Genomic DNA, 24,362 nt, shown 5'->3' with positions numbered 1-24,362 from the left:
CTCCAACCATTTCCATCCTTGGAAAGTGGGTGAGGATGCTTTACATGTTTTACATCTATCCATCTTGTGTGATTGTAGTAACTTGCACGACTGGAATCTTAAACTCATGGCTGGAGTATGGTAACACTTGAAGGTGCTCCACAAGTTGACACAGCAAGTGAGCTCACACAAGTGAGCTGTGGAACAAATTAGGAAGGGTGAAACACAGGGAGAATTCCTTGTGTAGATCAGCATCACATGGCAGGCACTTTTGTGTCTGAACATTGTTTTGGCCCAGTAAAGGCTCTCAAACTTCTCTTTTCTTGGTGCTTGGTTTAGTGTGTTACTGGGGACTTCCCCAAAAAATCGTGTTTCTGCAGAAAAGTGTTATGTAGTAAAATTATTGAGAATGAATGGAGGTAAACCAAATCTGCCTGTAGTACTTCTGGACACACATCTACTGGTTGCCTGATACGACTTCCTGGCTTTTTACCACATAATCTTGCTAGTAATATGGACAAGGTCAATAGAAATAAATATAAACCTATCATGGCTTCTTCTCTCAGGTAAGTGGTTTTCCTTGAAATTAATTGCTCTTAAGATGCTTGAAACTTTTGCAATTTATGCTGCATTAGCTTTTGACATAAAAACGAAGAGAAGCTGTTTATGCTTCTGATACTTCATCTCCCAACTGGTGTTTGAGAAATCTGGCTGTGTTTTATAACACCAGTGAGTATTGTGTGCTTTTGGAGGAAAGATGAATGACACAGTTCTACTGCATTTGCTGTATCAATTAAAATATTTATTGTCTTGTTCTAGAAGAATATTTAAATACCATTAACTTTATATTATTACTTTAAATTTGTTATTATTTCAAGAAGAATAAATTTTTAGGTAACTCAAAAAATTTGAAATGTAGTGAGGATCAGCAAATGTTAATGTTGTAAATAAAAAAGAATCTTTGAGCTGAGTTACAGTAAGTTTCATTTCTTGTTAAATATAATTACATAAGTAAAGTAGTTCATGCCAGCCTCCTCCTCTATACTGTGTGTTGACTGCATGATGTTAACTTGGATTAGTACTTTTGCTGTGTTCATTGCATGTTAAATAAATCAATTAATCATATTAAAACTTACTTCTTATATCCCTCCTATTGTGCCTTCTTGCAAGCTATCAGTTGTTGGTGCTCAAAGTGGTGTCAACTCTCAGAAATTAATATCTGTCTTTGTAAGTTTCTTTTTATTATGGCTACCCTTAAAATACAAGATTCCTGTCAGCAGATATCTGCTTTCTTGCTTATTATGCAGAATCTTCCTACAGGTTATAATGTTCTTGCTTTATTATCTATAATTTTTATCTGAGGTTCCAACCTCCCCAGAATAACGTACTTGAATAGTGTTCAATATTATATATTATGTACTGATTCTTTATCAACCTAGAACAAGTTCATTCAAATAAAATTTTTAAAGATTCCTTGCTATTTTAAAATCTATTTTTATATATTATACATATTTATGCAGTATTTTATTTCTAAAGTTTCTAAGCTCTGTGAGTGTTTTACCTTTATTTCTTCAATTAGAAGGCTGCTTCTTTCTCCAATTAGGTATCTGGCTTTTATTCTAATTATATTCTCATCTAATTCATGCACATTTAGTTTTGTCCTGGCACTGTCTTCTAGCTTAAGTACCTCCTTCCCAGTGTTGATCATATTTGATATTTTTATACAGGTATGGCCAGTTGTTCATCAAAACTGGATGAAAGAGGTCTTTTTACCTTTTTGTTGTAAAATAGTTTGTATTTTGTGCTTCTTCTGAAATCAAAGTTACCCTGCATCTTACCGTCTTTTAACTCCTTAACAGAACTGTTATTTTGCTATGTTGAAAACTTTAAAAGAGTACATGAAACTAAACTTCAAGTTACTTCATCCTTGTAAAAACTGACCAACCCTTATATGTGACTGTGCAATTTGGTGATTGCCCATTTATGCTTTGGCAAAGAAAGTTTCATTAATAACCTGGTTAATTAAGTAACAGGAAGTGAATGAATGCTTTACCAAATGCATTTCAATAGGTGATTGAACAATTGAAGAATTATTCTGCTGGTGTCAGTGCACAGTGTTGTAGCTTGATTCAGATAATTTGATTAGTCTGAAACTAATTTATTGTGAAAAAACAAGCAAAACCCCACAAAAACCTACCAAACATACTGCCACACCTTCCCACCAAAAAAATTTCAAACAAAGAAACCCCTCACAAAATGCCCAAAATTTAGATTTTCATCTGATTTGTTTCTCTAACCTGACTCAGCCTAAGGAGCACAAGCCAAACCTGCAGGGAAGGAGTGGAGGCAGGGCAGGACTGTGCTTTGCATTGCAGCTCTGCTTAAACCAGTCTGGAAACAGCAGCTCCCTGACTTTGTAGAGGTGGGAGTTTTATCTCCACCACAGTTTTCTAAGGACATTATTATCGCTGATTCTGATCCCTGTAAGTGGTGTCAATATGCTGGGATTTATAATTATTGAGTGAAGTAGTGCAATTAAAAAATAAAAAAGTTGAATTTATGGCAGAGTACTGTATGAGTTCATTTTTTTTTCTTAAAATAAATTTTGTTGAAACTCTGATGCTCTTTCTTAAAAGAGGTGTTTTCACCTCCACAATTTAGTTAAGAAAATACCAAGCGTATTTGGTGTTGAATAGGCAGGTGAATGACATCTGTTTACCAATACAAAAATTGGCAAATAGAGGCAGTGGCACAAAGCAGGTCTTTGAACTCAGATAACGTTATAAGTGATCAAAACATTTTTTGAGACTTTGTGGTCATCTTCAGATGGAAAGAACCTATTTTATAGATTCATACTTCTGTTTTAACTTGCATGCTACTCTTACAAGTTTTATAAATACTGTTTTTCCTGCAGAATTGAACATGACTTGTAATTATGGCTTTGACCTTAAAGTTAAATCCTTGCAAATGTCTTCAGAACTTGGGGTGATGCCTTCTGATACTTACAAATATCAGACTTTTGCATTTGTCAGATACTGCATACCAGAACTAAAGATACATTAGTTTTAGTAGTAACTTATTTTGTGAACATCCATTTCTATTAAGATCCTGAAGGTGTTAAGCCAACTGAACTTTCCCTCTGCTGTAGCAAAGAGAGAGATTATTAATAGTTCTAGAATAGCAAAGGAATGCTTTTAGAAAATGAATGCTCTTCACATTGAACTCTTGTAATAGAATAAAGTATTAAAATGAAGTTTATTATAAAGCAAGTAGAAACAAATAATTAAGCACCAGCTTTAACTATTAATAGGTAGTTGCCTCCTGAGTTATCGGGCTGTTTTTAAAAAATAACTGTGACTCCCGATCCTCTCTGAAATATCTTCTGAGATGAGCCAAGTGAAATATATGCAATATCCAAAAATACCCTCACCATTTTATAGCTTTTCCAAGTCTAATTTTTAAATGAGGTCGTAGAACTTCTTACATCTGTGCAACTGGGTGAATCTTTGATACTGTGTGTCTTGCCCAAGTGCGTGCTTTCAGTTGGACATTTACTGCTCCATTCTGTATCATGAAAAAGAATTGCCCTCTATTTTGGAGATACACATGGAGCTGAACTGTCAGTGAAGCAGCATGCTACCTTTAAAAGTTTGGGTGTGCTGGAAGCAGCTTAGACGGATTCTGGTTATATTTTTGTTCTGATGCTTCAAACAAAAGTAGATTGATTGTTTCCTTGTCAAGTTCAGTATCTGTGTAATTACATTATGTGTGTAAATTACAACTCTAATGTTTATCGAGTTTACATAAAATAAAAACTTGAAAATTACATTTAAATGAATTACCTCTCAAACATCTCTTTTGTTGGTGCTTGGTTTAGTATGTTACTGGGGAATTTAACAAAACATGATATCTGCCCTTGGGATGTGGATCAGACTAGTGATTTAGAGCAGTCATTGTCAGGCATACATTGCTCTGTGTTTTATAATAAAACCTTAGGAAAGTTCTACTGAAAGTACATACTCTTTATTGTGGTTATAGCAAAGCTGAGTTTTGAGAAAATTTGAGTAGGTCCTATCTGAACAACACACTTCTGTGAACGTATTATTTGTCCCATTGTGGCTTGATCACTGAGACTGGTAAAACAGGTCTATCTAGAACTGACTGGCTGAAATTTGGGCTGAAATTCATAAATCATTTCAGTATTTTAGCTGGTTTAGAGTTTAGATGCTGTGATAATCTAACAGAGATGCTTGATGTATTGAGTTGGGCAGCAATTGAACACCTGCATTATGCCAAAGGGTCTTGAAAAGAAACGGAAGTTTTGCCATTGTTTTGGAATCTCTGCAGTAATAATATTACTTTGTCCTAGATGATATATTTTGTGTTACGATGTCTTAACAATTTAATTGCTTTGGTAATTTGACAAGGAAATAAGAAAAAAGAGAGTTGCAATAGGTGCTCTGGTTATTAAAAGGGCTTTTAGAGACTCACTGTAGTTAGACTGGATTTGTTGTGTTGGCCAGGAGAAGTGATGCTCACAACTTGATCAATATAACAGTATTCCTTGAGTCTCTATAAAATAGAGGGTTTTTTTTAATAAACTATTTTAAAGTTGCTAGTATATATAGTACTGAAAAATTAACATATGTATATATCTGTATAGAGAAGGAAGATTATAACTTTCCTTTGTTTCCAGAAGATAAACAAAAAAATGAAGCTTACAGAATTTCCCATCTTCAATTTTCAGATAGCTGTGGCACAGAAACTCTTGATCTGTGGACTGTCCTTACTCTTTCACATGACTATTACACAAACTTTGCCTGTGGAATACAACATTGATGATAACTTCATAGCTACAGCATCATGGCCTGTAAGGTTTTTCTACCTGTATCTGTCTCTTATGGCTGCCAGACCCAAGTATTATTTTGCATGGACTTTAGGTAAGTATATGTTTAAAAATACAATAGTAACAGAGCATGCATTGAGAGTTATCTGAGATGTGAACACTTAAGTTTGTTTTTAGAAGTGGCAGTGCCCTCTTGAGGCCTTAGGAAAACGTGATTGCATTTAAGTCTTTCAGGGTATTAAGTACATTGAATAGTATCTCTTTTTGAGAAACCAGAGCTACCAGAAATGTAAGTTCAATGTTGGGATAGTATTGAAAACGAGATCATAGTCTCCTTTACAAGTGAAACCTAAGGAGTTTTGGAGAGTGAGTGTTTCAATGAACAGTAGCTTTAAAGATGGAAAAAATAGTAGTAAATCTAGTCTGTTGTACAATCCTTCTTTTTGTTTGTTTATGGTTTTATAAAATTTTATTTTGATACCTTTATTTTTGGCATATCTTCAAAGTTAATTTTAACCTCTTTCTGTGGTTACTTGCCAGTAATTTGCTTGATGTTATTAAATCATGAAGGAAAATTAATACTTTGGAATTCAGATGCATGATACTGTTGTTAATAATAGGTGGCATTTTCAGAATTTGATGGGTGACATTTCAGTTTTAGTCTTTGTTTACTAAAATTTTGAATGACTGGTAGGATAATGTGCTTAGTAACTTATTTAAGACACTTGAATAAATTATATAGTTTAAAGAATATTTTGCATTTCCCTTCGTGTTACTTGTAAAAAACGGATGCGTACAACAGTAAGATGCTTTATTTAAGTTAGCTGACATCTTGAAAGTGGCTCACACAACAGATTTAATCAGCTTCCTCCTCCTCTCGAGTTTTACATATTTATCTCAGTTCTTTTGAGAGAAAATCTGTGAGAACAATGCAATAAAGAAACCTTTAGGGTAGCGGGGCAGCATGACTCATTTACAGCTGCTGGTTTTGTTCCTGGTCAATGAATTAAATGCTTTCAGCTTGTCTGGATATAGTAGTTCTGGGGCTTGTTGTGGAAAGAAATACTTTTGAATATTGTGCTCTTAAACACCCGTATCATCATCTATAAATAGTAGTAGTCGTCTGAAAAGGGAAAAATTGTAGTTGGGATTTTTTTTTTGCCTTTAATACTTCAGTTGGATTCCTCCTTGTGCACTTGGTAGCAGTATAGCACTAGCAATCCTCTGGTAAATAACAAAGAAAATAAACGATGCCAAGTCTGTACTTTAGTTTGTTAGCCTTCTTCCTTCCACTTTGTCTCATCTAAACTTATAATGGTAGGAGTAGAATGTGAGGGGCTTGACCAGTTTGACTGGATGTTACACCTTTTAGTTTCACATTACTATTCTTTACACTTAAAAAAATGTGTTAATGAAATTAATTACTTAAAATTAATACTAAAATGTTAGTAAATAAAATGAGTACTTACTCTAGTTACAGTCTTTGCATTCTAACTTGTGAAAGATTATGGAGTTTGTCTCCAGCTGTTTCTAATTGAGCGTGAAACTTGCCCAGTGTTTGAAGTTGGTATAGCAACATCAGATGTAAGGCAGCAAATATTGTTGCTTTCAAAGCTGTTTTTTTAAAAAAAAATTCACAAGGAAGTAAAAATACTATAAATTCAAAAATACCTCATTTCCTTGTACGTGGCCATCCTAATTTGAAAAATACCGTTGAGGAAATGTTAGTGTCTGAGCTAACAAAGCTCAGGTGAAGGTGATGACTGAAAGTGACAGGCAGTAGAGATCTCTTGTATTTTCCTGCATAGTCCAGATGACAGTAGCAGCTTTTTCTCCTAGGGAAAAATATTGTTTGCTTAGAACATCTGACCTTTGACATGCACTATAAACACTTCACATTCAAAGGTGTTACAATGACCTTGTGCCATTAGTGAAAGTTTGATTGCATTCCTTTAGAAAATTACTGTTTTCTTCTGTTAGGTTTGCGCTGCTCTGTGTGAGGTGCTGTGAACGTGCACCTGCATGGAGGGAATCACACAACTTAATCTTTATGCTTTAAGCATCACTGTTGTTGCATAATGAAGACCAAAGACATGCATCTGAGCATTGAGCTGCTGTCTCAAATCATTACAGCCAGCCACTGTTTTGTAGTCTTGATGCATCTCATTGAGTTTGTTTTTCTGTCTGATTGCTCAAGCAAGACTAAGTAGGTGGTGTGGGAGACAGATGGGGAACATCTGTACTGTGAAGTAGCTAGTGCTACCTCTCATTCTTATGCTTTTGTGCAGGTTTTTGAATTGGAAGCCAGTGTTGCTTGAATTGTTTTCTGTTTGTTCAAGTGATTAAATGTAGCCTTTAAAACCTGATAAATGTTTTGAACTGAACAACTACATGTTGTGTGGGGCACAGTTTGTAATACAGACAGTTTATAATTAATTTGTTTCTTCTTGTCTCATTGCAGCAGATGCAATTAATAATGCAGCAGGGTTTGGTTTTAGAGGCTACGATAAAAATGGAGTTACACGTTGGGACCTAATATCAAATCTCAGAATCCAGCAAATAGAGGTTTGTTTCTGTCTCTTTCAAAAAACCTACATGCCCATGTAGGTAATTCCTTTTAATTTCAGTAATTTTTCCTACACATTTGTTCCATTAGATAGTGAATATGTTCTAAGTCAGAAATGGTATGTTCACACTTATAGAAAGGGTAGAAAATAGCCTGTTTTGATCATGTTCTGCTTGTCAATGGACTCCCAAAATATTTTGTGGTTATAAGTAGTTGAGTGAATAACTAATTCAACTCATCGCAAATTTGGGTGGGAGGATTTATAATTTATATACAAGAATTTTGAAACACATTGTGACACTCTGCAATTATGGAAATAATTAATTTGTTTTACTTTACAGTTTTCCACAAGTTTTAAGATGTTTCTTGATAACTGGAATATCCAAACAGCTCTTTGGCTCAAAAGGTATTTATTTCTTAAAGGAAATTTTTCTCTACTGTAGTTTCTCAGATAAATATTTCTTTGAAGATGGTATAATATTTGAAGCTAACTCCCACAAAGCATCACTTGTTTAGCAACTGTGCGGGAAATTCTTCTTGTCATACTTGAATTAAAGCCTCTTGAGTTTAGGCCTTCTCTCTTAGTGTAAACTATCAGGTTATGATAGAAACTGTTCCTCTTCACAAGCCATAGGAAACCTAAAATTGTTAATCTGCAGAGGCATCTTTTTTCCCCTCTCTCAGCATTCAGCCAGTGCATGTTGCTGAGAGCAGCAGGCAAAGTGTACACCTCAGCCATTAAAGCTCTGCATTGTTTTTAGCCACAGAGCAATACAGGAACTTCCATACGTTCTGTGAGAGAACTTTCTGTGCTCCTTGCATTATGAGTGCATGACAGACATCAAACCCTACAATTGCTGTCAGCAAAAATTCCAAATGAATCTCTCTCAGCTGCAGTCTTTTTCCTTGCCTGGCCTGTGAACTACATAATTCTGCTTCTTTGTGGCAAAGGAGAAAGTAGAAATGTTCTTGAGTAGTGTGTGGATGTTGTTTCCTTTCTTCCACTCAAATTGTTGAGTTGATCTCCTATCCACAGGTGCAAGTTTAACTGAGATCCTATCTTGGGATCACTTAGAGGACTTTACCCCTTATTCTAGGATAGCTGGCAACAGGATGTCTCTTCCATCAAATTTCTTCATAGTATGTTCTCTTTCTTCAATAATTTCATCCCTAAATATTTTGCTCACCCAATTTAAAAAAGAAATAGAATTTTATGTGATTATTCTGGTTGGCTCAGTAGTCAATGGAATCTATTGCCAGGACAATCAACAAAAAGTTGCATGCTTGCCAGTATTGAAATGTTGCATTTCAAAAACCAAATATGTAATTTAACTATTTTGATTTGGTAAGAGAACAGAAGTTTAACAGTATTAAAACACAATGGGAAAAGTTTCTATTTCAGCAAACTTTCAAATCTCCTACATGGAATGATTCTAAGCAAAAATTATTAGTGAAGAAGCATAATATTTCTATTAAAAATTGAAAGGAAAAAAATGCAAATCAATTGCTCAGGGTGATAAAAGAAGATGTGAAGAAAAAGCATCTCCTTTAAGTATTTTTTTAAACAATAACAGAAGAATCCTTGGAGATAGTCTAAATTGATTCTATCAAAGTGAAAGGGTATGGAAAGGTGAATGTTCTGTGAAAGTTTTGTTGCAAGTAAAAAATTGTTTTAATTGATCATATGTGAGGTCCATAAATAGTGGATAGTCCATAAATAGCAAATATATATTTTAGTACTAATCATTTGGTTAGCTGCAATGCTCTAACAATTTGCATAGAGGACAAGCTCATGGATTACTTTAAACATCCACTTTTAATACCTCACTTTTTTACCATTTATAGAAGTACATAAACTTTAGCCGTTTATCTCACATTATATACCAGACATTAGCTTTTATTCTGTTCTTTTCTGATAATCGCTAGAAATGGAACCATCGGTTAAATCCTGATTGTGTGTAAAAACAAACTTGTAAAAAAACAGTTAATGGAGCTACAGATCACAAAAAGGTTTAGTAAATATTTAATGTAGATCATAGTATACATCAATTTAAAGGCAGTATTGTTACAAGCATGTAAGTTAAAATATATAGCATGTATCAACGATATATATTATTATGAAATTTCCTGGTTGGGAAAACTGTTATATTCCCCCTCAGCCTATTCTTTCTCTTTTCCAAAGAAACCATCTCATCCCATTTGTCTTTGGTCATGTTTGCAAAACCTCTCTGGTTCTTGTTGTTCAATTCTGAAATCTTTCCAAACCTCCTGTCTTCTTGGAGTAGGTGTAGTACTTCTGCTAAGACCTTCAAGGTTTTTCCCTGGCTTTTAAAGGCAGAATTGATTAATTTGAGTGGATTAGTTATTATTATTGTTATAATTAGTTATTTTCTTTTATTAGGGTGTTATATCTGTTTTTTTTTGCAGCAATCTACTGTTGATTCATGCTTAGCTGATACTCAGTGTTTCATACTCTGGATCCATATTCATACTCAGCTACACTTTTTTCAGTAATGTTACAGGATGGTACTGGTTTGTGTCTTCCACTTTTCTTATTAGATGTTCTATGCTTTGGACTTTATCCTGTTGATTTCAGAACATCCTTCAAGTCTGCCAAGATCATTTTGGATTCTAGTGCTCTCTCCTAAGAAAACAATGCCTATCTCGTGCATCCCACCTTCCACCTCAAAAAAGGAAGGGAAGACAAGGTGGAAAAAATACTTCGCAGTCTACCACCTAAGTTAGTAAAGAAGTTATAGAACCAGACCAAAGACAGTACCTTGTTGAAGAACAGTTGATGCATCTTCTGACTTTTAGACCATTGTGGATGACCTGAACCACCTGTATTTGAATAGATTTTCTCAACCTGTTGTGATGGCCATATTTCCTTGGTTTATTTTTAGGATCACTGAATAAAGCATTTGAATATGATTTATTATTGCCAAATTCATGGAGGCATTTAAATTTATTTTTTACTCTTTGAAATTGAAATCTGAGGATTTTTTTTTTTTACTATTTTACCTCACTTGCATTGATACAGCTGAATTTGGTTAGTTAATTTAGTGAGTTTTGTTCACTCCTGAATGCTTTCCAGGGACAATTTCAGTACTTTAAACCAAATAATTATTCAAGACATGTATCACTTCATTAATGAGATGTAATTAGCCAGCAGTCATACACATTTAGAATTAATAGCAGTATTAGAACACATAACATTTTGTATGTGTTTTTGGTGTAATAAACATTTTAAAACGCTCTTCTATAAATAATCCCAAACATTTCAAACGATGCATATATCCACACAATTACATACAAACTGCACCTCTCCTCCTAAGGATGTGTGGGATACAGAACCATGCTTGCATACACTGCATGTACTGATTTCACATGCCCCCTAGAAAAGCCTGGCACAAATCCATGTGCCTGCAGTTGTCAGGGATGAGACACTGCTCCCTGGCATGGTGCACTGCACTGACAGGCCCCTATCTGGATGCAGCTACTCTGTGTTTACCAGGGGTGCTCTGTCTTGGCCCAGACAGAGGTCATGGTGTTGGTGGGGTGACTTTTGGCCGTGTCAAACGAGGTTTTGATGAAAAGTGTTTTGCTCCAAGAGGTCTCCCTTACTCAGCACAAATTTTCTACTTTACTTTGCTACTCCTGAGTCTCACAGATTCTTTGTCAAAAATGTCTCTGTTGACTATTCAGCCTGGCCAATGTTGCTTTCCTCTTTAAGGTGATCTGTTTTGGGCAAATGTCCTCAGATAGTTTTGAGTATTACACCAGCCCCATGTTCTCATCTTAATTGCCACTGTGAGTGAAGCCCTTTAGCAAGAGGAGGGAGTTGTGCACGTATCCACTGAAGACCTTGCAAGATAAAACTTTCCACATCTATTTGATGGGAATAAACTGAATTAGCAAATTACAGTTTTAATCTTCCCCTATTCAGATCCTGTCTTTTTACCTTCTGTTCTTCAACATGACTACATCAGTAGGTTTCAGTAATATTTTCTTAATGTGGAAGTTGCAGTAAAGTAGTTAGGTTAGTAGTGGATGTTGTGGCTCTTGATATCATTAGATTGTCATCTTTAAATAACAGATGTGCATTCTCTTCTCTTTCTCTGTTATTTGCTGTAAGAAGTTTTTACATATTGGTGTCTATAGCCTTTTTAGTTAAAACTAATTTTTGCACGTTAGCCATAGATTTGTGCTCATGCATGCTTGTGGTGTTTAATTTTGCTTTGTTAGTTTGTATCTATTTCCATATTTCCTATTGCTTTTTGGTTTTCAGATCATTAAAGGCATTAAAGAACTCTTGATGAAGCAATATCAGGACCTTACAATGTTTCCTATCATTCTTCCACATCATGATGGTTTGTCATTGTGTCATATAATGTTGTCTTCTAGAAACCACCTTTCTTGGATTCCTTTTTCCTTTCTTCCTTCTAGAATTCCTTATTATAGGACCTTGCCTAGTAATTTAGAGTCTCAATTTTAAAATAACACAGAGTTCAGCATTCTCCTTATTTGATACTCTCTCAGCAGTAGAGTATTTATTACAATTTCATCATCATGCTCACCTAATTGTGTCAAACAAACACATTTTCAACTGTAGTTTCTTTATTTTTCAAAATTGAAAAGATTGAAGATATTAGTTTTCCCCTGCTCCTATAAGCTGCTCTTAGCCCAAGAATCTGGGGGTGGTTTGTGCCTTCCAGTGCAGCTTTTCAAACACATTCTTTGATGGCTCAAGATTCCTTATTAATGCCAAAACTCATCTTTGGATGCTTGTGTATCATTTCATTAGGAGTAAGGACTGTGTGTGATGGCACTGAGCACAAGTTTAGCACTGAGGGCTGGAATCAGGAGCTGTGAATAGCTCTAAGCATTTTCTGTTAGCCATAAAACAATGACAACATTATTAAATAATAGAAAACTGCAATTGCATTCAAACTTCTGTATTGAAGATGAAACTGATGAATGTATAAATGATAGCTGGGAAGACTGTGGGTGATTTATTTCATGTTACTTATCCTGAATTGTTTCTGACTTGCTAGAGTGTGCTATGAGCGAGCCACCTTCAGCCCAACGATCCAAACCTTCATTCTTTCTGCCATCTGGCATGGGGTTTATCCAGGATATTATTTAACATTTTTAACAGGAGTACTAATGACACTAGCAGCACGAGCTGTAAGTACCAACCAAGTATCTTCTTAAATAGTAAGTTTTGTAAAAGCAAATTAATCATGTTCTTTGCTCCAAAGATGTCCTTTGCTGTTGATACACAATCTGTCTGATAGTGGAATTTACTTTTTTACTTACGAGAACAATAGAAATGATTAATTAAAAGGAGGGCTTTATTGGTGGAAACAAACAAGACTATGCACAGCCTATTACATTTTCGTAGCATATCTTTTGTGGAAGCTCTTCCTCTGTATTAACTGATAGTGTGTTGCTATAGCATGCTGAACAGGTTGATGTTATCTAAAAATAATTTTGAAAAAATCAGCGATGATGAGTAGCTTAAAATTTGGGTATCAATGCTATATATTTCTAGAGTCTGCCTCATCCCTAATTTCTCTCCAGTACTAATGAAGGGATGATAACTAAAGAATGTTCCCCCTCAAGCAGCACATAAAAATCTCTAGTGCAGTTAGTATTTCAAGATGGCCAGCCAGTAGTGCAGTTACATTAACAAGTTTTTGCAGTCGCTATTTAGAACCATATGGAAACAGCAGATCTGCCAAGAAATCTCTCACAGTTCTCCCTGAGAAAGCTGTGTAAGAACAGAGACAGGTTTATCAGTTACTCAGTGGAAAAGAGGAACAAATTACACATCAGATCAGAGCAGCATAACAGAGCACTTTTTTTCTGAAAGAAACAGGAGAGTGAGAAATGAAGCAGACTGCTCTGTGGTTGCTATAATAGCTAGGGGAAGGTGGTACTTCAGATTTAGGTTGTTACTACATAAATAAAACAAATGCTTCTCTTTCTTCACAAGGGTATAGTCCTTGTTTGACAGAACTGGCTCCTTTCTTTACAATAGATACAGCTTTCTTCTTCCAGATCTATCACAGGGACCTTTTGACATTTATCACCTGGGGGCTGGTGCAAAAGCCAAGGTTCTGGGACAGTTAACAGATAAAAGCTGTTTACTTAGTGAGATGAGTCCAGTAAACTGGAGTGCTTGCTACCTTTCATCCTGGGCTTCTCTAGTAGACTACATTGTATTCATGTTTCATATATATCAATCGATAGGCTAGTAAAAAAAGTTTTGAGTTTCTCTATGAACAAGTACTTAATATTAACTAAGATATGTTAGAGCATATTTATTATTTAACTCTACTAGCCTTTAACTGCAAAGTTTGGCAACACTGATCCACACTTTGTTCTGTTATGCCTAAGCATGTATCCAACTTATTTTACTGCCTTTAATCGTTACAGATTTCATAACTGGGTGTTTACTAGTGGCAGTCATAGATTTGTGTTAAAAGTTGTTCTCCAAGTCCTAAAAGACAAGATTACAAGAAATTTTATGAAGCTTCATCTGAGTTCTACAGAACTCAGGAACAAGTTCTTGCATGTGACCATAGGAATAACTAGAGGGAGATGGCAGAATGAAGGGTATGTAGTATTACTTGTTTGACTTAGCTTAACTAAGGAAAGACTGAATGGGAATGTGGTATCTACAGGACAATTAGAATAAGAAGAACAAGAATGGTCAAAAAGGGTTTTTAATGTAAAGAATTAAATCAGCAGGAGCTAGCCTGGGTTAAGGAAGCTAAACAGTGTACACTGCTGTGCAGCTTTTCAGAGAGCGCTGTTTCAGTGCAGGTAGCTGGGAGGTGGCAACTGTGATAGCCAGCTGGGGTCAAAGGCTGAATTGAGCCCATCTTGGTTTGTCTGCACACGAGAGAGAGTGAGCAAGGATAATAGTTCAGTCAAAGGAAAGAGAGGCGAAGATTTATTGATGTCTTTATAATTATAGACTTAAATAAAACTGAACTCAACCCTGTGTGGGATTTGGATTTGGGTTTTTTTTCTGGTATTCAATCTTTTGAGCAGAATTTCGGAACAAAAGAAGATTCAGCATAGAAATTTGAGTCATTTTATAATAATCCCACTTGATAGAAGACTCCTGAAATATGTAATTAGAACTGATATTTTTTATATTCTGATATATGTCCTGCTTGCCTTAAAATATATTTTATTAAGAAGTGTATGAAAATAGATTATTATATAGAAGCCTTCATCAGAAACATTCTGGCCTTCACTTACTCCAACCCTTTATATTTACTGAATGGCCTAATAGAATACAATGTCTGCCTCATTCAGACAAGCGGTGCAAATTTGCATTGGATTTAGGGTAGGATTAATTTACTTAAATTCTGTTTAAATTGATAAATATCTAAATTCTCATGCTGAATTAAGCAGAGGGAATTTGAGCCAATTCCTGTTGAAGTTCATGGGCATTTTGAATACTTCAAAGATATTTGACCAAACTGTAGCATTTAAATTCATGCTGTGACTTTTGTGTCAGTGGAGCAAACGAGCTCTCAGGGTTTATTCTTCAGCTAACTTAGTATTACCTCCTTTTTCAGATAAGAAACAACATCAGACACTATTTTGTTGAATCTCCTGCTGTTAAACTATGTTATGATATTGTAACATGGGTGACAACTCAAGCAGCAATAAGTTACACAGTCGTGCCATTTGTACTGCTCTCTGTAAAACCCTCTTTCACCTTTTACAGGTAAGCATATTCTACCTGTTTCCTTTTCTTTAACTTGGAATAGAAGGATTTTCAGTGGCAGATTTCTGAAGCTATTTTAGTGATATAATTCTAAGATCAATTTGTAGCTGAACAAACTATTTCTAGTGCTTGAACATAATATGTCTTGTATTGCTTACATTTTCCTGTCGTAACAGACTTATTTTTCAGGGGGCAGGGAAAAAAACCCAACCAAAAACAAAATCAGAAGATACTTTTGAAATTATTATATGCCCTTGAACTATTTTATAGCAAGACTAGATATTGACTTCCCAGAAATAACTTGTGAAAAGAGTTGAAAGCACTTTATACCCTGTTACAATCCTAAATAGTGTAAGGGAAGACTTAATTTCTGATTTTCCTCTTATTTTACTTTTCTTGAAGGAAATATTAATGTGTTCATATCTTATGTGTAAAGAATTTAACTGATTTATTATTTTTATTATTTCTGTTCATTTTTTAGCTCCTGCTATTTCTGTCTTCATATTGCCAGCATCCTGGTGTTGTTGGTATTTCCATTGAAAAGAACTCAAAAAGGAAGTAAAAAGCATGAAAGTGTCCAGCCTGTGTGGTCCAGAAAACTAGAAGAAGAAAGTCTTTTACAAAAGAACAATTATCCCACAACAAATAATAGTTTCAGTCAGAAACAAGGAATAACCTTCAGATATCAAGCATTAAAACAGTGATTGAGGAAATACTATAATGAATATATTTTGTATGTTTTCAGAAACCCATTTTTAGCACCTTTTAAAGGGGTTTGTATTTGTTTGCAAAGATATTTAGTAAGAAAAGAATGCATTACCTAGGAAAATCACATACAATAGCAAGACTGGAAACAAAACAAATTAACCCCTCCCATGCCATGTCCCTGTGGGTCACGCCTTATATGAAGATATTACCATTATTTCAATGGGCACTCAGGACTTGCAACGTATGTCCATAGGGTCATATGTGTGCCCTTTGCTGAATGTACGTTGTGTATCCCAAGGCACTGATGGGGTGGAATAAAATTGTGTCAGTCTAGGATTAACAAATGGAAATTAATTTTTCCAACTGAATGACTTGCCTTAAACCCTCTATTTACTGAAATATTGTTTCTAAGTGGGTATTTCGAGTTTGATTTTATGTGGAAAGTATTTCAAATATATAACACTATGTGCTATAAAGGTAATGGTAGGAAATGCAAAGTCACTAGAAGACTTTGGAATCTTTCAAAGGGAATTGCAATAAGCATCTCAGTATTTGGAGGGTTTTCTTAAAGTATCTCAAACTATTAGAGTACATTACAGAATTGTAAACATTGATGCCAAATTATAGTTAGGTTTCTTTGATAAAGAGTATTATTATAATTACTCTGAATGGATTAAAATGGTCCTTCTGAATGGATTAAAAACACCTCAAGATTTACCTTTTCCAGAGATTGATAGCTCTAATGTAGGTTTCTTTTACTTTAAAGTACCTAAACTCAATAAAACACTGCCAAGTGGGCTTTGCAGCCAGAGAGGGAAAGGCAGCCACAAGGCACAGAAGTCAATGTGCAAGCACTGGGATTTCAATGAAAGTGCAGTTCTGCCCTTAAATATGATAAATACTTGTTCTAGAATAGAACTGTTTTACAAAAAGTAATTTTTAATACTTAAAGTTATTTTGAATTTTCAGGCATCAGTTAGTTGATGATGCTTTCAGTATAAAATAGCAAAATTACCTTGAAGCTCCAGCACACAGAGAGTCAAACATGAAATGACTATCACAACCAATTTCTTTATGCTTGATAATTGATGGACCTTTATCCAAAGAAGTGTGTGAATTTGAGGAAAAGCTTTTTCTTTGAATTAGAATTTTAGATGCAAATTTCATGTCATATATCTGGGTAACATAATGAAAGAAAGAAATCCTTCAAAATATCTGACTGTCTGAATTATGGAAGTGTCAAGGAAACAATGCAGTGGTTATATCTATTCCCGACCATTTATTGTGATCATGGTTAGTGCTTGAGTACTACTGTTAAAGGGCTACATTTTAATTGCATATATTCTGTATTTTCATACAATTTTTTAAGTAAACACAAGCTGTTTATCCATGTGGGGTTTATTTTTAATTTTAAACCAGATACAAAATAATGCCAGAGAAAAATAATACAGCTGGTTGATTAATGAGTAACAAATGGTTGAGGAAATTTTGTCATAATATTTTGAAACCTAAAGTTTTCGTCAAATACCTAGCTCCAATTGGATGGGTATTCTTACTACCAGAAGTGCAATGATGGCCCTCAGCTTTGGGGATATTGCCACACAAAAATCGTCACAGTACTCCCTGAAGAACCAGACCCTAAGTTAGGTCAGAGTTGTTTCCTTGCTGTCATAACTCTGTGTCTGGGCCTTGGCTCCTTGCCTGAAACTGAATGAGGAAGAGAACATAACTTCCCATATATGTAGGTTAGCACTAATAAATCTACTCAGAAAGGGGGAACTGACTGTGAAATGAGAATGGATGAGTCTGTTTAGATGTGCAGGGATGTTAATTGTTTCAGTGACAGCTGTATTATCTTTAAGATAAAATAATCTGACTTCTAAATCCTTACTTTGATTGCCCAGGTAGAATTCCCTTTACATGGGGTTGTGGTTGTCATATGCTTCTTTGACACTACATTATGGTTTTGTTTTTGCTAATAAGTAAGGACATGCTAGTTTTTGATCATCCTTGTTAGATACAGAATCAGCAAAGACATTTTTTCGCTTTCTGTACTTGAAGGGACATTTGCATAAAAGAAAAAAATTAGATTTGCACATTTCTGGGTGGGTAAGTAGAAATAGAGTTGATTCTTTCAGCGTTTGTTATTCTTGAACTTAAATTCATCTTATTGGTGCAATCTCCAAATCTATTCAAACAAACACTTTTGGATGCCAGTATAATGTGCTGTTTTCCTATTTCTGTTCTTGTTTTATTGTTTTGGCATGCGTGCCCATGTGTGCTATAGAGGCTTACTAATTCTTCTTAATGAAATATGGAAATAGCTGTAAAGGCTCCCAGAAAATAAGCAGATTTAGGGTAGTGCAGACTGGTACTTCAATGTGAGTGAATTCAGAGGTACAGTTTTGTTCAGTACTTTTGTATATGGGGAAGTTGAAACAACTAAGAAAATACATTCATGCTTTCATTGAGTACAGGTGTCAAAATACAGGTTCCAAAATTAGACGTGACTTCTTCATGATTTGAACTCATTAAGTAATTGCAAAACAAGAAAATTGGGACAATTAATTAATTAATTGTGCCCAGAATTTTAGTGTAGTGTCCTAGAATTTACATTTAAATGCCATTGTTAAATATAGAAGTACGTTGAACAAAAATCTGCTCTTCATGAGAATGAATTCTCTTGGGGACTATGGAAAGAACTGTTTTGTTTTAATGGCAGCACTCTGATTTTAGTCAGACTGGAGTTTTGATTTTTCTTTCCCTTTGCTTTACTCGTTTTCTGCCTTGCTATCACACTGGATCCTTTTTATCCATTCAATCAGAAAGTCAAGAGCAGCCAGCCCCATAATGCTTTAGATAATTTTTAGGTCTTACACACGATACTGAATTTGAAAGGATGGCAGTGATTACCATTGCTCTTCCTGACAAAAATTGTAGAAAGTGTTTCCTATAAATGTTTTAGACATGAAAGAAATATGGCTTTAAGTATTCTTTCACTTATAATATATATCCAAAAGGTAAAAGTGTTTCCTGTATTGCAGATCAGCACACTATGAAAAGCAAATGCAACATATCATTCGTAGTTTTATGGTGCTTTGCAGATATTTGCCTATTGTGAACAGTTCAGTCAGGCACTTAATGAGTTAATGTTAGTAAATGTAGTCACCCTGATAGTAACTATTTGCTTGCGTAACGTTTTTTAACTTTTATGATTCTATATTAATGAGAGAGACATATATTGCATATTTAAATAATACTTTCAGTGGTGCCCACTACTGTTGTAATCAAAAAGGATTTGTTAGCTTTGCAGTTACAGATACGCCCTTCTTATTCAGGAAACTTATTCTTCCCTGGCCATTCCTTAAGTTGACATGTAGACAAGGTTTCAGTAATGGGTGACATTTGAAAATTTATTACATGTAAAAATATTGGTATGCATTTCAATATGCTCTTGATAACAAATCACACTTTAGTAAGACTATGAAGAGACCCTGGTATTATTCCCTGCTCTACACTGACATATGGTATAAGTTTTACCAATATAGTAAATTATTTATTAGAGGAATTTTACACTTGAAGAGCTTGTTCTGTTTCCCCCAGGGGAATAAGTAATATTAATATAAATGCTAGGCTTGTATTACAGGATGCACACTAGGTAGTTTTGCCTCTTTTGATGGCATTGATTTGGATAGTGGTAAAATGTCCTCTGATGCAGAGGAGATGTTTGAGATCATCACCTCCTGTCTAATTCATATCAAAAGTAATTTTAACAAAATCTAGATTTTTTTCTCTCAGAAGCTTTGCAAACAAATTGTTGACAATTTGTTTAAATACATAGTCAAATATATCTTCACGTTTGCATACAAATGTGTAACTTGCTTATATGTAAACTTTCACATGTTCAACTTTATAAGTTGGCCTTGAAAGATAAAGAAATTTAAAAGCACAAGTTACTATGATTTAGGCTTTTATTTCCCTTATCATTAATTATTTCACTTTTAAATTCTCACTGAATTCTGAAATCAGGCTTGAGAATTTAATTTTAATTGAAAATCTTGAAATACTACCATCTATGTAGAAAATGATCAGTGTTAGAAAAACAAATTCAAAGATATTAATATGATGCAGACTATGTATAAAAAAATACGCGTTAGTTCTGCAGTGATTCATCACAGCATTTCACTCCATGATTGACCTTTATGTATTTATTTAGGTCCAATAATACTCTGAAGTGCATTGCTGTATTTTTTAATTTGCCTGTTTAAAAATCAATTGACAATGAGTACTTCAATAAGTATTTAAATACTACTCTGAATAAGTGATTTGACACTAGTGAATCGAGCCTACTCTCATAAGATTGCCAGATCTATCTGCATCTCAGCTAGTTTGTGCTGTCGGTCTTCATCTTCACGGTCTTGGTGGGAAAGGATGGCAGTGAGGAGAAGTCTCTCAGTGACAATGTGTCCCATCTGTGGTTGGAAGGGTTTGCCACACAGTTCCTACAGGGAGCCAACCTTATGTGCAGAGCTTGGCAGAGGTTCTGCTTCCTTGTGACCCAGGCTGCAGCTGATCTATGTAACATCTGGCTGGATTTTGGACATATTTGTTGTCTTAATCTAGACGTTTTACAAACACAGTGAAATCCAGGCATCCACAAAGTCACCCTGCAAAGTTACAACTACAAATACTGCAACACTTGTTTATTATGGTCAAAGCTAAATGAAAAAACCGATTTCTTAAAAACTTGTTTCAGAATGGGCTTTTTGTAGTTTTTTTACAAAATCTAACCATCAAATATATCAATTTTCTTCATATTAAATATTTAAACCACAATTTTGCTCATTTTAGGTATACAAATGTGCAAATGTAAATGTTGCTACTTTATCATTTGTGCATTAGCTGTGTGTCCAGTGACTTAGACCTGGTCTTGGTTGTAGATGGTTTTAGATTTTCTGAACCCATGTGCATATCCATATAAACATTGTGTAAATTTTGAATTGAAAAACTGTGTGACTTCAGACTGAGATCTGAGGTAGGGCTACTTCTGGAGGAAAGTTTTTATACTGCTAGTGTCTCAGTCCAGCACCTTAGTCCAAACAAACCTCTTGGCAAAAGAGACCTCTGCACCATCTTCCTTCGTTTTGTTCTCTAAGGGGGAGGTACCCCAGACTGGATTTTCATTCAGGTTTCACTACAATATGTCATATGAATAGATTGCTGTGGTCCATGCTCTAGCCACATTAGACTTGAAAACTGGGACAGTGTAATCTAAAATAAAAAAATAGAGAAAATGGGGTGCCTAGAGACTGGTAGTCAGAAAAGTGCAACAGTGCTTATTAAAGGTGCAACAATTACTACAATAAGTTAAGGAGTATTTGCCTATGCATCTTTGGCCTTTCTCTGTGTTTTTCAGTTCTCTTTACATCTTTTCTTTGTACCTTCTTTTGTCCAGTGGTGTTGACTATTTCTATGAAGAATCTGCTGATGTGTCTTACTGTGACAAAGGTGTCAAAATGCTACAATAGTAATTAGGTAGTTAATCTTAAATCCCAGACCTCAGATGTGTTCTAGATGAGTTAGAAGAGAACATTCAAAATGTATTGGATGAAAAATAGTGTAAGATGGGTAATATAGCATTATTCAAAGATGTTGTAATAAGTTATACAATTTAAGAATTTAAAATATGGAACTTTATTCTTTCCTGCCTTGGTTACACATTCAAAGGAATAGTTTTACCTCAATGCAGAAGTAGTTATGCCTCCAACCACCCATATGTTAAGGTGAAAGAACACCCCTAAAAGTGGATAGCTACAGTATTCCTAAATTTGCCTTTCCTGGTTCAGATTATAATACATTGTCAGTGAATTTCATTTTTATTATTCTAAAATATATATTTTTTAAAAAGTGTTATTTTTCAACAGATCCATAAACTAAGTGTTGGTGTATGGTAAAATTAAAATACCACTGTTAGTTACACTGTGATTGTGATATTTTAATAATTACTTATTTCTAATTTGCCTCAGCAGTGCTGCAGAAGCAGCATGCTGTTATGTTTTAAAGGTGTTTTTAACTTGCCTATAAATGTTCTTTTCTAATTTGTGTCTTTAAATCTGATTAAACTGTAGTTTAAAAAAAGTGGACTTGTTTTTCTAAATTCTTTGCTGTCTGTCTTTGTTCTGTGAAGAACAAAATTATTTTAATGCAGTTTCTACTTTTAGATTGCTAAATACACATTGCATGCATTTACACTGTTATTTGGAATGTTCTAGTTCAAAATTGCTTTTAGTTTGTTTTCTAGAGCTTGTATACAAGTATATGATATATATAATTATTTTTTAGTAGCGCTAGTAAACAATTTTGAGTCTAGCCTCTTGTTACTTGGGAAAGGTACTTAAGCAATTTAAACCTTCCATCTTTAGAGCATATTGCTACCCAATGAGCACTACTTCTGGATATGACAACTGGGATGTTTTTAGCCTGAGAAATGGAAACCTCATAAGTGAGAAATCAAATTCGGTGTTTTGAAGAAGCTATTGCTTAAATTGCTGGTTCCAAAGAAGCAGGGCTGAATGTGTACCATACATGCACATTTTTTTTTCACCCAGCTACCAGGACTCTGATAAGGCAGTTTCTGTTGGCTGGTGACAATATGTCAAAGCTGGCTGAGACTCCTGGATCTGCAGGTTTATACCATGTGAGCTTAGATTGCTGGAGCAAAGAAGAGATATTATGTAAAGAAGACCTGTTTCCATCACTTTCTGTCTCACACTGAATCATTTCCCCTCTTCTTTTGATCTGGTATGAATTCCACTTCAGTACAAACTTTGTAAAGACAGTGTGACTTTTTTAAGATATACAGATCTCTTTCTGCCAGAAGTCCCACGATAGAGGGATATGGAATGTGTGTGTTCTCTTGAAAGGCCCTACTGGTGCAATGGTATTTTTGAGCCTTGTGTGTTTAGAATTCTCTTTTAGCAAGCTGTATCACAGGAGATGAAAATACTTGCTGTTCCAACACAAAGGACTACAGATGCAGATTTAGAAGCTCTGGTGAATGTTGTCATTTTAACCAGAAGTTAGATTGCAAAGGAAATTGCCTTCTCAAATATGCATTCACAACAGAGTCACTCAGGAGTATGAAGTGTCCTCATGAACTAAACATTGCTGCATTTAGTGAAAAACTCATTTGAAGAGATTTAAATAAAACACAGGTTTCTGCAACTAAGTGTTGTAAATTGTTGCTTCACAGGAGGAGTCATGATTAAGAGTGTCCTGGAGCTAGCAGATATTTTCTTGTGTCTATAATTAACTTAGTTCCATCTGAACAACTTCCTGATAACATGCAGGATGTTTCAGTATAGAATACAGAAGTAATTCTAGGGGAAGATGTCTCCAACCTATTTACTAGATGAGAGTTGGAGATCAGTCCAGAGTTTGGCAGTGCATCTTACAGCTCTTCCTAAGGTGGTCATATATAGTAGCAAAGGAGTTATTTCTCCATGAGGGCTGCACATGATCTTTCCAAACAATAAACCACAATTGCACCATGTTTGACTACCTATATGTATTAGTCACTGGTGGGAAAGTGTTGCTCCTAATCTAAGCATAAGGTAAAAATTAGAAGAGCACAAGGATGTCAGCAGCTGGATCCATCTGTAGCAAGATTGATACTGAAGGACCATAGAGAAAACTGCATTTTCTGCCTCCATGTTAATGGTGTTTGTACGGTTCCTTTTTATGCAGGAGGGAAATAGCTACTGTTTCTGTCTGAAATTTGTAGCTACATGGTGAGAACACAGCTAACACCTGATGGGTGGAAACGCTATGATATGGGCATAAGGATTTGGGTGATGAGAGATTATGAAATGAGATACTAATATGCATTTTTGTATAAAGTGTGAAAAAGAGTAGTATCTTGAAAGTGTTTCAAAATCTATAAACCTTAAGAGGCTAACACAGGCAGTCTTGCCAGACTGTGGTTTCTCTTAGGTACACAAGACTGTAAGGGTCAGGACTACTGAAGCATCAGGACTACTCCTTGAGTAGTGGCCCTTTATGAATATGTTCAGGTGGTGCAGAGAGCCCTTTTTAGCCCCACAGTAACTGCAGGGACTCATCCTCCATTTGCTCACATTTCATTTCTGCAAATAAGTGTAAAGAAGGAGAATGTGTTTTATGTGCTTAATTTTTCAGCTGAACCAATATTTTGGTACAACATAAGATGGATTTAGCTTTTGAATTTCACAGTTTGTGTCTTTGCTGTGTATTAACAATGTAAGAGCATGTAAGGAAGCTGTATATTTTATCAGGGTGTGAAGACTTTAACGTCATTGGAAAATTCATGCTTAAAAAAGTGAGCAAAGCCCTTGCTGCATGGTTTCTGGTTTATAAGTACTTGGGGTTTAGAGGAAGCCCTGTGAGATGTTTCTTTAAGAAGGAGAGAGTCATGGCTCTTTATTGAGATTGAAGACCTTCGCGTTGTAAAGAATTATATCAATGCTTTAAATCTT

The 24,362-nt window shown here is 35.0% G+C and overlaps 1 protein-coding gene across 3 annotated transcripts in view; it reads left to right on the top strand.

Annotated features, from left to right (window-relative positions):
• The window catches only part of MBOAT2 (membrane bound glycerophospholipid O-acyltransferase 2), a 93,449-nt gene extending 76,210 nt beyond the window's left edge, over window positions 1-17,239 (top strand). For 2 of the 3 annotated variants that reach the window (XM_088162386.1, XM_088162388.1), the window contains exons 8-14: window positions 1,150-1,206; window positions 4,727-4,919; window positions 7,287-7,390; window positions 7,733-7,797; window positions 12,446-12,578; window positions 14,990-15,141; window positions 15,623-17,239. In XM_088162386.1, the coding sequence (XP_088018512.1) occupies window positions 1,150-1,206; window positions 4,727-4,919; window positions 7,287-7,390; window positions 7,733-7,797; window positions 12,446-12,578; window positions 14,990-15,141; window positions 15,623-15,845 (927 nt within the window). In that variant the 3' untranslated portion in view covers window positions 15,846-17,239. The remainder of the gene's footprint in view (window positions 1-1,149; window positions 1,207-4,726; window positions 4,920-7,286; window positions 7,391-7,732; window positions 7,798-12,445; window positions 12,579-14,989; window positions 15,142-15,622) is intronic. The other variant, XM_014895004.2, reaches the window with a different exon arrangement.
• The last annotated feature ends 7,123 nt before the right edge of the window (window positions 17,240-24,362 follow it).

Source organism: Sturnus vulgaris, chromosome 3 (assembly GCF_052056855.1).
Source record: "Sturnus vulgaris isolate bStuVul1 chromosome 3, bStuVul1.hap1, whole genome shotgun sequence".
Taxonomy (NCBI): domain Eukaryota; kingdom Metazoa; phylum Chordata; class Aves; order Passeriformes; family Sturnidae; genus Sturnus; species Sturnus vulgaris.
This window is presented reverse-complemented; position numbering and strand designations above follow the sequence as displayed.